Genomic DNA, 11239 nt, shown 5'->3' on the forward strand with positions numbered 1-11239 from the left:
CCCGCCCCCCCCCTTGCCTGGTTCCCACCCCCAGATTTGTGAATGGAGCCCCCCAGCCCCACAGGCGCCTCCGAGCCCCCTGGCTGCCTCTGTCGCAGACACACATGTCCCGTGTCCGTGTCCCATGACCCCACCACCACACGTGTCCCTGTGTGCATGTCCTCCCACCACGCATGTCCCCGCCTGACCCCACTGCCATGTGTGTCCCCCCACCACACGTGTCCCCATGGGACCCCACCACCATGCATGTCCCCCTGTGCCCGTGTCCCCACATGATCCCACCGCCACACGTGTCCCATGTCCATCTCCAGGGCCGTGCATGTCCCCCCACCACACATGTCCCCCTCCCCAGTCCCCCCCAGCAAGGCAGGAGCCAGGGCTGGCGGTTTCCCTTTAATGGCAATAAATAAGCAGTGCCAGGGGGCAGCCCCACGGCACAGGGGGCAGCCCCACGGCACGGAGGGGGCCCCACGGCATGTGGGGGCCGAGCAGCTCCAGGCACGGGGGGGCCCCGGGGTCACTTCTGCCTCTTCCGGTTGTCCTCGGCGTCGCCTGGGGGGGGCAGGGACACGGTGTCAGTGGGGCCTGACTGTCCCCCCCCACCCCCCCCAACCTCAGCCCTCCCCCACTGCCCCCCCCATGGGCAACACGGGTGCAGGAGGGTGACAAGGACACGGGGTGGTGGGGACACAGGGCAGTGATGCGGACACAGCCACAGACAACAGGGACACATGGGGTGACAAGGACACGGAGAGGGGATGGGGACACAGACATGGGGTGATGGGCACATGTGGGGTGACGGGGGACACAGGGGGTAACAAGGACACACAGGGTGATGGAGACACAGCCATGAGGTGATGGGGACACAGGGGGTGTGTGACGGGGACACCAGGGGTGACAGGGACACAGCCACAGGGTGACAGGTGAGTACCTGTGGCCAGGCCCAAGGACGATGGAGGGGACATGAGTTTATGCTACAAGAAGGGAGGAATGAAGAAGAGATGGTGGTGAGGGATGGAGGGAGGGAAGGATGGAGGGAAGGATGGAGGGGTGGTGAGATGGTAAGATGGAAGGATGGAGGGAGGGATGACAAAACTGCTGGAAGGATGGAGGAACAGAGTGATAATGATATTGTGGGATGGAGGGACAGAGTGACAGTGGGGCAGAGGGATGGAGTGATAGCGGGATGGTGGAACTGACTGATGGAGGGACAGAGACTGAGGTGACTGGTGGGACGAAGAAAGGGCTGGACAGCGTGGTGGAGAAACACAGGGACGGAGCAACGCGAGAGCTGCCCGGATGTTGGGCTCCGTGGCCTGTCCCAGCCCTGGGGGATGAGGTGTCCAGGCTGGGTTGGGGATGATGGACACGGAGGGATGGGGAGGGATGGAAAAATGGAGGGGATGAAGGGTTGGGGGGTCGGAGGGACGAAGGGATGTTAGGACCAGGGCTGCGTCCTCACCCTCCAGGTAATTCCTGGCAACGAACTTGAGTGCCTCGTCCAGCAAGATGACGGGGAAGGAGATCTTCAGCACCATGAACCAGTGCACCACGTCTAGGGGCGTCAGCTTGAAGATCATCTGCAGCGGGGGGGAGATGAAGGGACCTGCTGTGTCGGCCCCCCAAATCCCCTCCCCAAGCCCCCCCAGTTCCCCTGGCCCCCGCTTACGGGCAGCGGCTCGATGTAGAGGATGACAAAGTGGAGGGACATGGAGAGGCAGATGGAGCCGACGAGCCAGATGTTGACCCAGGGTGGCATGCGGATGAGGGACTGGTTCTCAGAGAGGCTGCGAGGACAGGGGGGACACAGGTGGGTCATGTGGGGGGACATGCGGGGCAGGGACATTGGAGACGGTCCCCTACCTGTTGAGGGCATTGCACATCTCAATGGTGACCAGCACAGAGAGCGCCATGGTCATGGGCACCGGCGACTCGAAGATGTCACAGTCGAGGCCTTCGAACTCCACGTTGTGCTCCGTGCACTGCATGAAGTGGGTCTGCAGGGACCCCAGGTCACCGTGTTGTCATTGCGGGAACAGGTTGGGGGGGGTCATTGCGGGCACCCCGGGGTCACCATGGGGATGCCAGGGTCATCATGGGGACAGCAGGGTCATTGCAAGGACGGTGGGGTCATGATGAGTACAGCATGGTCATTGCAGGGACCCCAGGGTCACCATGAGGATGGTGGGGTCACTGTGGGGACCCCAAGGTTGCTATGTGGACTGCAGGACCACAGGGGACAGCGGGTCACCAGTGGGGACGGGGCACCCCGGGACCACAGGGGACAGCAGGTCACCAGCAGGGACGGGGCACCCCGGGACCACAGGGGACAGCGGGTCACTGGCACCACTCACCAGCTGATGGTAGGTGACGCTGGGGCCGTCCTCGGCGTAGAGGAACCACCAGGCCGCGGCGCCCACGGTGGCGGCCCCCACGTAGCCTGGGGAGAGTGGGGGGACGGGGGTGAGCCGGGTGCGGGGCCGCTCGCCGGGGTGGGGGCGACGGGGAGGGCGGCTCACCCCCGATGGCCAGGTAGCGGAAGAAGAGCCAGCCGCTGATGAGGGGCTCCTTGGGGCTGCGGGGCGGCTTGTCCATGATGTCCAGGTCCGGGGGGTTGAAGCCGAGGGCTGTGGCCGGCAGCCCGTCCGTCACCAGGTTCACCCAGAGCAGCTGCACCGGGATCAGCGCCTCGGGCAGCCCCAGTGCCGCCGTCAGGAAGATGCTGGGGGAGGTGGGTCAGGGGGGTGGGGGAGCTGGGGGGAGCCGGGAAGAGCCAGGGGCACTGGGGGAGACCAGGGGGGATTGGGGAGAGCCGGGGATCTGGGGGGGATCAAGGAGGATCTGTAGGGGAGCCGGGTGGGGAGGACTGGGAGGAGCCGGGCAGATCGAGGGGGTTGGGGGGAGCCAGGGGGACGAGGAGGGATTGGGGGGAGCCAGTGTCAGCGGATCGGGGGAAACTGGGTCTTCGGGGATCGGGGGGATCTAGAGGGAATCCGATGAGCATTGGGGTTGACGTGGGGGGGATCCACGGGGGAGTTTGCGGGGGGTACAAAGGGGATCAGGGAATCCAGGAGGGCTGGAGGAGATCCAGAGGGGATTCAGGGGACCTCATCTCACCCGACGGCCCCGTCCCTGTTGGAGATCTGTGGGAGGCGTGAGGAGGATTGGGGGGCTTGGGGAGGGGATCGGGGCGTCCCAGCTCGCCGGGGCGTCTCGTCCTCATTGGGGGCGGGGGTCTTGGGGGGATTCGGGGCAGGGATCCGGGTGTGCCAGCTCACCAGACCACCTCGCCCACGTTGGAGGAGATGAGGTAGCGAATGAACTGCTTCATGTTGTTGTAGATGGCGCGGCCCTCCTCCACTGCCGCCACGATGGTGGAGAAGTTGTCGTCCGCCAGCACCATCTCGGAGGCCGTCTTGGCCACGGCCGTCCCCGAGCCCATGGCGATGCCGATCTCCGCCTTCTTCAGCGCTGGCGCGTCGTTCACTCCGTCGCCCGTCTGGGGATGGGGATGGCATCACCGGGCTGCCATCAAGGACCTCCTGGCCCCGCAGAGTCTCCCAGGGACCACAATGTTCCAAACAGAATGCCGAACCCCCAGGGCCACCCTGGAGAGGTGCCGACCCCCCCAGAGCAATACCGGACCCCCAACACCACCCCAGAATGATGCCAGACCCCCAGGGAGATGCTGGAGACCCAGGACCACATCACAGTGATGCTGGATGCCCTGGAGTGATACTGGAGCACCTGGAGCAGCCTGGAGAGACGCTGGACCCCCCAGGACCACCCTAGAGCAATGCCGGAGCCCCAAGGCCACATCAGAGCCATGACGGAGGCCCCTGCGTGCTGCTGGACTCCCTCCTCCAGTGTCCCGTTCTCACCATGGCTGTGATCTCATCAAAGGACTGCAGGAACTCAACGATCTTGGACTTGTGGGTGGGCTCGACGCGGGCAAAGCAGCAGGCACGGCGACAGGCCTCCCGCTGCTCGGCAGGCGGCAGGTCATCGAATTCGCGGCCCGTGTAGGCCCTTCCTGTCACCTCCTCCTCCTCACTGAAGATGCCGATGCGGCGGCAGATGGCGATGGCCGTGCCCTTGTTGTCCCCTGTGATCATGATCACCCGGATGCCCGCGTCCCGGCACAGCTGGATCGAGCCCATCACCTCCTTCCGCGGCGGGTCCAGCATGCCCACGCAGCCCACGAAGGTCAGGTCCATCTGGAGGGACACGAGGAGTCAGGGGAGACATACGGGACAAGGGACCCCAGGCAGGGTGTTGCATGAGGTCATATCGGACCAGTGACCAGAAAGAGGGGACATTATGCACCCATACAGGACCAGGGACCCCGAAGGAGGGTGTTGTATGGCCACACGGGATCGGGGACCCCGGGGAGGGGGTCCCATGTCCGTACAGCACCGGGGGTGCCCCTGAGCGCCAAGCCCCCGTCCTCACCTCATACTCGGCGAACTTGGTGGAGTCCTCCAGGATCATGTCCTCCTTCTTGGGGGGGGTGTCGCGGGTGGCCAGGGCCAGGCAGCGCAGTGTGTCCCGGCCAGTGCCCCACTCCTTGATGATGGTGAGGATCTTCTCCTTGACAGCGGGCGTCAGAGGCACCCGTGTGGTGCCCACCCGCACATAGTTGCAGCGGTCGATGACACCCTCAGGGGCTCCCTGTGGAGGGATGATGTGAGGGAGGGGGACGTGGAGGGGAGGGGGAAACGGGCACAGGAGGGCGGGTCTCACCTTGACGAACATCTTGTTGCCCACGGCAGCCCGCGAGGCCTTGGCCGGGGAGCAGTAGACTGACATGGACTTGCGGTCGCGGGAGAACTCCAGCGTGAACTCCTTTTTCATCAGCTGCTTGATGACCTAGGGCAGGGGGGACACCATCAGCAGGGTGCGGGGACACAAGGACACCGAGATGGGGGTCAGCAGAGCACAGGGACATGGGGACAGGGGGACATTGGGTCAGCAGGGCAGGGGTGCACAGGGAGAAGGGGTCAGCAGGGACATGGGGGACACAGGGACAGCAGGACACAGGATCAGCAGGGAAATAGGATCAGCAAGACACAGGGGAAATGGATGTGTGGGGACACAAGGTCAGTGGGGACATGGGGGGACTTGTAACATGGGGTCAATGGGGACATGGGGAAGACAGTGGGGTCAGTAGAACACAGGGCAATGGGGGGGACATGTGGTCAGCAGGGACAAGATGGGGACATGGGGTCAGTGGGGACACGGGGAGGACAGCGGGGTCGGCAGGGTCTGGGGGGAAATGGGGGACAGGATCAGGGAGGACAGCGGGGCTGGCAGGACGCAGAGGGACAAGGGGGCTGGGGACAGCAGGGACACGGGGGAGTCAGCGAGGGGCTGCAGGGCCACTTACGGAGTTGCAGGCGTTGGCCCGCTCCACCTTGGAGAGGCTCCGCACGTCAGTGTTGAAGACGTTCATCTTCTCTACGAGGCAGGTCAAGGCCGTCTCTGTTGCCTCCCCCACCTTCTCGTAGATGCCTTTGGACTGTGGGGCTGGGGTCAGTGCGGGCACCCAGGGGGGCCCAGGCGTCCTGGGGCCAGGCAGAAGGATGGGCACCCCAGGGGGATCCAGGCATTCTGGCACCGACTGGAGGGGCGTGGGGAGGAACAGGGGAACTTGGCGGGTCCCAGGGTGGGGATGGGGGAACCTGGGGCTTGGGGGGTCCCAGAGAGGGACAGGGAGGGGATGAGGGATCCTGGAGACACAGGGAGGGGTAGAGGGGGACCCACAGGGACGTGGAAGGGATGGGGACCCTGGGGGTCCCAAGGGGGCACTGGGAGGGAGCGTGGGGACGGCCTCACCTCGTTATAGTCGAGGGAGGAGTCGTTGCAGAGGGCACATATGGTGGCCAGCTCCACCAGCCCATCGTACTGCCCGGCCTTCACGTGCTTCTCGTTCTTCATCCTGGGGGACGGGATGGAACGGCTCAGGGACACAGAGGACACCACCGGGGGGGACACCCCACTGCCGCGGGGGCCCCGCAGCAGATGGGGCCAGCAACCCCACGGAGGAGGCCATTATCATCCTGCTGGGGACAGGAATCCCAAAGAGGAGGGTGTTTTCCTCCTGTTGGGGACGGGGACCCCAAAGAGGAGGCCGTTCTGAGCGCGTCAGGGACAGGGGCCTGGGGCCCAGTCACTCACACGTCTCCCTCGGGGGCATAGGTAGAGCCGCTGATGGAGAACTCGTTGAGGGAGCAGACGTCACCCTCCACCTTGTCCACGATGAACATCTAGGGGCAGGAGGAAGAAAAGGGTCGGTGGCACCCCGAGGGCCATTGGAGAGCCTGGGGGGGCTGTCGGGGCACCCTGAGCAGCCATCAGTACGTCCTGGTGGGCGTCGGGGCTGTCTGAGGGTCCGCTAGGACATCCCAGGGGCATCCCAGGAGAACGTCGGGGCATCCTGGGAGATGTCAGGGTGTCCTGGGAGGATATTGGGGCATCCTGGGAGAACGTCAGGGCATCCTGCAGGGCCCCCAGGACATCCTAGGGGATGTTGGGGCATCCCAGGAGGACATCAGGGCATCCTGGGGGGCTGTCAGGCAACCTGGGAGATGTCAGGGCATCCTGGGGGGCCGTGGGTCCATGTCAGGGGAGCCGGGGGGGCCCTGGCTCACCTTGCAGACGGACATCTGGTTGGTGGTGAGGGTGCCGGTCTTGTCAGAGCAGATGACGGAGGTGCAGCCCAGGGTCTCCACGGAGGGCAGGCTCCGCACGATGGCGTTCTTCTTGGCCATGCGCCGGGTGCCCAGCGCCAGGCAGGTGGTGATGACGGCAGGCAGCCCTGCAGTGGGGCGCCGGGACCAACCTCAGTCCCGGGCCCCGCCGCCCCCCGGCCTGGCCCCTCATCCCAGGGCAGCCCAATGGGGCCGGGGGAACCGGGGCTGGGGGCTGTAGCTCCATACAGGACCAGAGAATGGTGTTACAAGCCCTCGTAGGTCCCAAGAACAGCGTTAAAAGCCCAGGTGGGATCAAGAAAGGGTAATGAAAGTCCCTACGGGACCTCAGGAAGGCATTACCAGCCCGGGGAAAGCGCTGCGAGCCCGTATGGGGCCGGGGAAGGGGCTGCAAGCCCGTATGGGGCCGGGGAAGGGCGCTGCGAGCCCGTATGGGGCCGGGGAAGGGGCTGCAAGCCCGTACGGGGCCGGGGAAGGGCGCTGCGAGCCCGTATGGGGCCGGGAGTCCCACAAACCTTCGGGGATGGCAGCGACAGCCAGGGCAACAGCGATCTTGAAGTAGTAAATTGCCCCGCGGATCCAGGAGCCACCGTGGACGGGGTCGTTGAAGTGGCCGATGTTGATGAGCCAGACGGCCACGCAGATGAGGGAGATCACCTTGGAGAGCTGCTCCCCAAACTCATCCAGCTTCTGCTGCAGCGGCGTCTTGTCCTGCTCTGTAGCCGCCATCTCGTCCCGGATCTTGCCGATCTCCGTGTTCACCCCAGTAGCCACCACAATGCCCACGGCTTTGCCTGCCCCAATGTTCGTGCCCTGTGGGGAGGAGGGACGGGGTGGCATTGGGGACGTGGCGGGGCACAGGGGGATCAAAGGAGATGCCGAGGGGACGGGGGACCCATGAGGACAGGGAGGACCTGGGGGGACCCATGGGACAGGGGGACCCACGGGACAGGGGGACCCAAGAGGACAGGGAGGACCTGGGGGGACCTGAGGGGACAGGTGGGACCCAAGAGGACAGGGGGGAGCTGGGGGGACCCGAAGGGACAGGGGGGACCCATGGAGACACTCACAGAGAAGAGCATGTTTTTCTTGTCCTGGTTGACGGCCCGGGGGTCAGGGACCGGCTCCGTGTGCTTGATCACGGAGACGGACTCGCCTGGCAGCAGGGGGACACGCACGTGCCGCAGGTGAGCATGCTGAAGCACGCGTGTACAGCTCCATGCACGCACGCACCCTCTTGTGCAGCCCCCGCCCCGTATTGCACACGCATCCCCGTGTGCACACGCGTCTGCACCCCAGGCCATACCGGTGAGGATGGACTGGTCCACACGCAGCGTTGTCGACTTGATGGAGATGATCCGGATGTCGGCCGGCACCTTGTCTCCCACTGTGGGCACCGTGGTTACTGGGATTACTGGGGGATACTGGAAGCTCCCAGGGATTAGTGGGAGTTATTGGGAGCACTGAGGGCCACTAGGAGTTCCCAGCACCTACTGGCAGTTACTGGGAGCTACCAATGGTTACTGAGGTCACTGGGAGCTCCTGGGAGTTACTGGGAGCTCCCGGGGGTTCCTGGGAGCTGCCAGCAGTTACTGGGGGGGGGTCACTGGGAGCTCCGGGGGGTCATTGGGACCTCCTGGGGGTTACTGGGGGTCAGTGGGAGCTCCCGGGGGGTCACTGGGAGCTGGCAGCAGTTACTGGGGTTACTGGGAGCTGGCGGGTGCCCCGTCACCGCCTCACCTGCCACCTCGGCAATGTCCCCGGGCACCAGGTCGCGGGCCTTGATGCGCTGCACAGCCTTGCGGTCGGCGCGGTACACCTTGCCCATCTCCGGCTCGTACTCCTTGAGCGCCTCAATGGCGTTCTCGGCATTGCGCTCCTGCCACGGCGACCGGCACGGCACGGGACCACGGGGACGGCAGCGTGGAGATGGGAGACGGTCAGCGACGGGGATGCCCCCGGGTCCCTTGGCCGCAGAGCGGCGGCCCCAGACACGGCCCCGGCCATGTCCCCATGGCCCCAGACACGTCCTCGTGGCCCCAAACACATCCCCATCTCCATCTCTGTGTCCCCAAACAGGTCTCCACATCCCCATCCCCATCCTCATGTCCCCAGACATGTCCCCGTGGCCCCAGCCCTGTCCCCATGGCCCCAGCTCTGTCCTCACGGCCCCAGACATGTCCCTGCAGCCCCATCCCCGTTCTCATGTCCCCAGACACATCCCCATGGCCCCAGCCCCATCCCCATCTCCACCTCTGTGTCCCCAAACAGGTCTCCATGTCCCCAGCCCTGTCCTCATGTCCCCAGACATGCCCCCACATCCCCAGCCCCCTCCCCATACCTCCATCTCCATCCCTGTGTCCCCAAACAGATCCCCATGGCCTCAGTCCTGCCCCAGCACCATCCCCATGTCCCCAGATGTGCTCCCATAGCCAGAGCCCTGTTCCCAGCCCCAGCCCCAGCCCTGTGTCCCCAGATGTGTCCCCATGTCCCCAGACATGCTCCCATGGCCCCAGCTCTGTCCCAGGCCACGTCCCTTTGACTCCAGTCCCGTCCCCGTGTCCCCAAGCCCATCCCCGACGTCCCCAGTGCCACCGCCACCCTTTTACCTGCCAGACGCCCACCACAGCATTAGCGATGAGGATGAGGAGGATGACGAAAGGCTCTACAAAGGCGGTGATGGTCTCCTCGCCCTCCTCAAACCAGGCCAGGACCTGGGGGGAGAACGGGGACAGGGACAGGTCACCACGGGAGTCGTGCGGCCCCGGATCGCCTTTCGCTGTCACGCGAAGGGCCCAGCTGTCCCCACGGCAAATGTCAAGACGCTGCCGGGGGGGGGGGGGGGGGGGGGCAGGGGACGGGGGGTGGCTGCGGCCCTGGGGAGGGGACACCCACGTCCCACCTCCCCCCCCGCCTGGGGCAGCTGCCGACACTTGAGACGTCGCGGCCGACACCGGATCCCCCCCGGGGCCCGATTCCAGCCCCAGAGGTCACCGCCAAGGACGTGGCCGCCGCCACCTCCCCCTCCAGCCCCACCACTCCCCGAGGGGCCCAGGCGTCCGGGCAGTGCCGCTGGCTTCAGCAAAGGGGCCCCGGAGCTGGTCCCCCCCACCCTGGCAGGGGCCCAGGCGTCCGGCCCTTCCCCGCCGCCGCTCCCACTCACGAAGGAGATGCAGGCGGCCAGCAGCAGGATTCGCACCAGCAGGTCCTCAAACTGCTCCACCACCAGCTCCCAAATCGTCTTACCTGGGGGCACAAAGCATCAGAGACCGGCTGGGACCCCCCCACCCCAACCCCGGACGCCTGGGCCCCCTCGGGAGCGTGTGTGTCCCCCCCCCCCGGACCACCCCCCGTGGCGGCACTCACCCTCCTCGGCCGGGAGCTCTGCGGCGGCGGCGGCAGGGAGAGAGACGTTATGGGGCTGCCGGGGGGCAACGCCGCCCCCCCACGTCCCCCTGTCCTGCTGCCCCTCTCTGGCTGCCCCCCCCCGCGTGCCCCACATCACCCCTTGTCCCAGCATCCCCCCATGTCCCCGTTGTGCCTCCCGTCCCCCCCCATATCCCCCTATGTCCCCGTGCTCACCGTTGTGGCCCCTGTCCCCCCCCATCCCCCCTATGTCCCCACACTGCCCATCATACCCCACATCGCCCCAGCCCCCAGGCTCACCGTTGTGCCCCGTCCCCCCCCATCCTGGCTGTGTCCCCCTGTCCCCCCTTGTCCCCCTCTCCCCATGCTCACCATTGTGGCTCCCGCCCCCCTGTGTCCCCCCCCATCCTCCATGTCCCCACGCTCCCTGTCATGCCCCGTCCCTCCATATCCCCGTGACCCCCCCCTTGGTCCCCTGCACCCATGTCCCTGCACTCCCTGTTGTGTCCTGCGCCACCCTGTGTCCCCCTGTGTCCCCCCGTCCCTGTGCTCCCCATTGCACCCCATGTCCCCCCTGGTTGCCGTGTCCCCCATCCCCAGGCTCCCCACTGCGCCCCACGTTCCCCCCCTTGTCCCTGTGTCCCCCCGTCCCTGAGCTCCCCATTGCGCCCCACATCCCCCCTTGTCCCCCCATCCCCAGGCTCCCCACTGTGCCCCATGTCCCCCCATGTCCCCGCGCTCCCCATTGCGCCCCGCGTCCACCCGTGTCCCCCCACCCCCCGCTCCCCACTGCACCCCGTGTCCCCCCATGTCCCCCCCATCCCCCCGCTCCCCATTGCACCCCGCATCCCCTCATGCTCCCCGTTATGCCCACCTCCCCCCGTGTCCCCACCGACCCCAGGCTCCCCACTGTGCCCCGCATCCCCCCGCGCCCCCAGGCTCACCGTTGGGGCCGTACTTCTCGAGGCTGCGCTTCACCTGCTCGGGGGAGAGCCCCACGCTCTCGGTGACCCCGAAGTAGGCCAGGCACTCCTCCACCGTCTTGGCGTGGGCGTTCTCCATGCCGTGGGGCTGCCGCCTGCCGCGCCGCGCCGCCCGGCCGTCGCTCGGGGGGGTCCGGGCGCCCTCGGGGCCGGCGCCGGCGCGGGGGCTTATGAGGGGCC

The 11239-nt window shown here is 66.5% G+C and overlaps 1 protein-coding gene across 2 annotated transcripts; it reads right to left on the minus strand.

Moving 5' to 3' along the window:
* Positions 1-380: 380 nt before the first annotated feature.
* Positions 381-11205, minus strand: ATP2A1 (ATPase sarcoplasmic/endoplasmic reticulum Ca2+ transporting 1). 2 transcript variants are annotated; one of them, XM_067314904.1, is made up of 23 exons: positions 11021-11205; positions 10077-10094; positions 9874-9956; positions 9320-9424; positions 8451-8589; positions 8017-8097; positions 7781-7866; positions 7226-7523; positions 6651-6817; positions 6178-6266; positions 5836-5938; positions 5387-5518; positions 4744-4869; positions 4453-4671; positions 3882-4217; positions 3279-3499; positions 2520-2722; positions 2355-2440; positions 1864-1997; positions 1670-1787; positions 1463-1580; positions 932-974; positions 381-552 (listed from the first exon to the last, which is right to left on the minus strand). In XM_067314904.1, exons 1-22 carry the CDS (start codon positions 11136-11138, stop codon positions 970-972), a joined length of 2985 nt encoding a protein of 994 aa, XP_067171005.1. In that variant the 5' UTR covers positions 11139-11205; the 3' UTR covers positions 381-552; positions 932-969. The 2 variants fall into 2 exon arrangements, with proteins under 2 accessions (XP_067171005.1, XP_067171004.1); XM_067314903.1 differs by lacking the exon at positions 932-974 and having other exon boundaries at positions 11021-11204.
* Positions 11206-11239: the final 34 nt, after the last annotated feature.

Source organism: Apteryx mantelli, chromosome 38 (genome assembly GCF_036417845.1).
Source record: "Apteryx mantelli isolate bAptMan1 chromosome 38, bAptMan1.hap1, whole genome shotgun sequence".
Lineage (NCBI taxonomy): Eukaryota > Metazoa > Chordata > Aves > Apterygiformes > Apterygidae > Apteryx > Apteryx mantelli.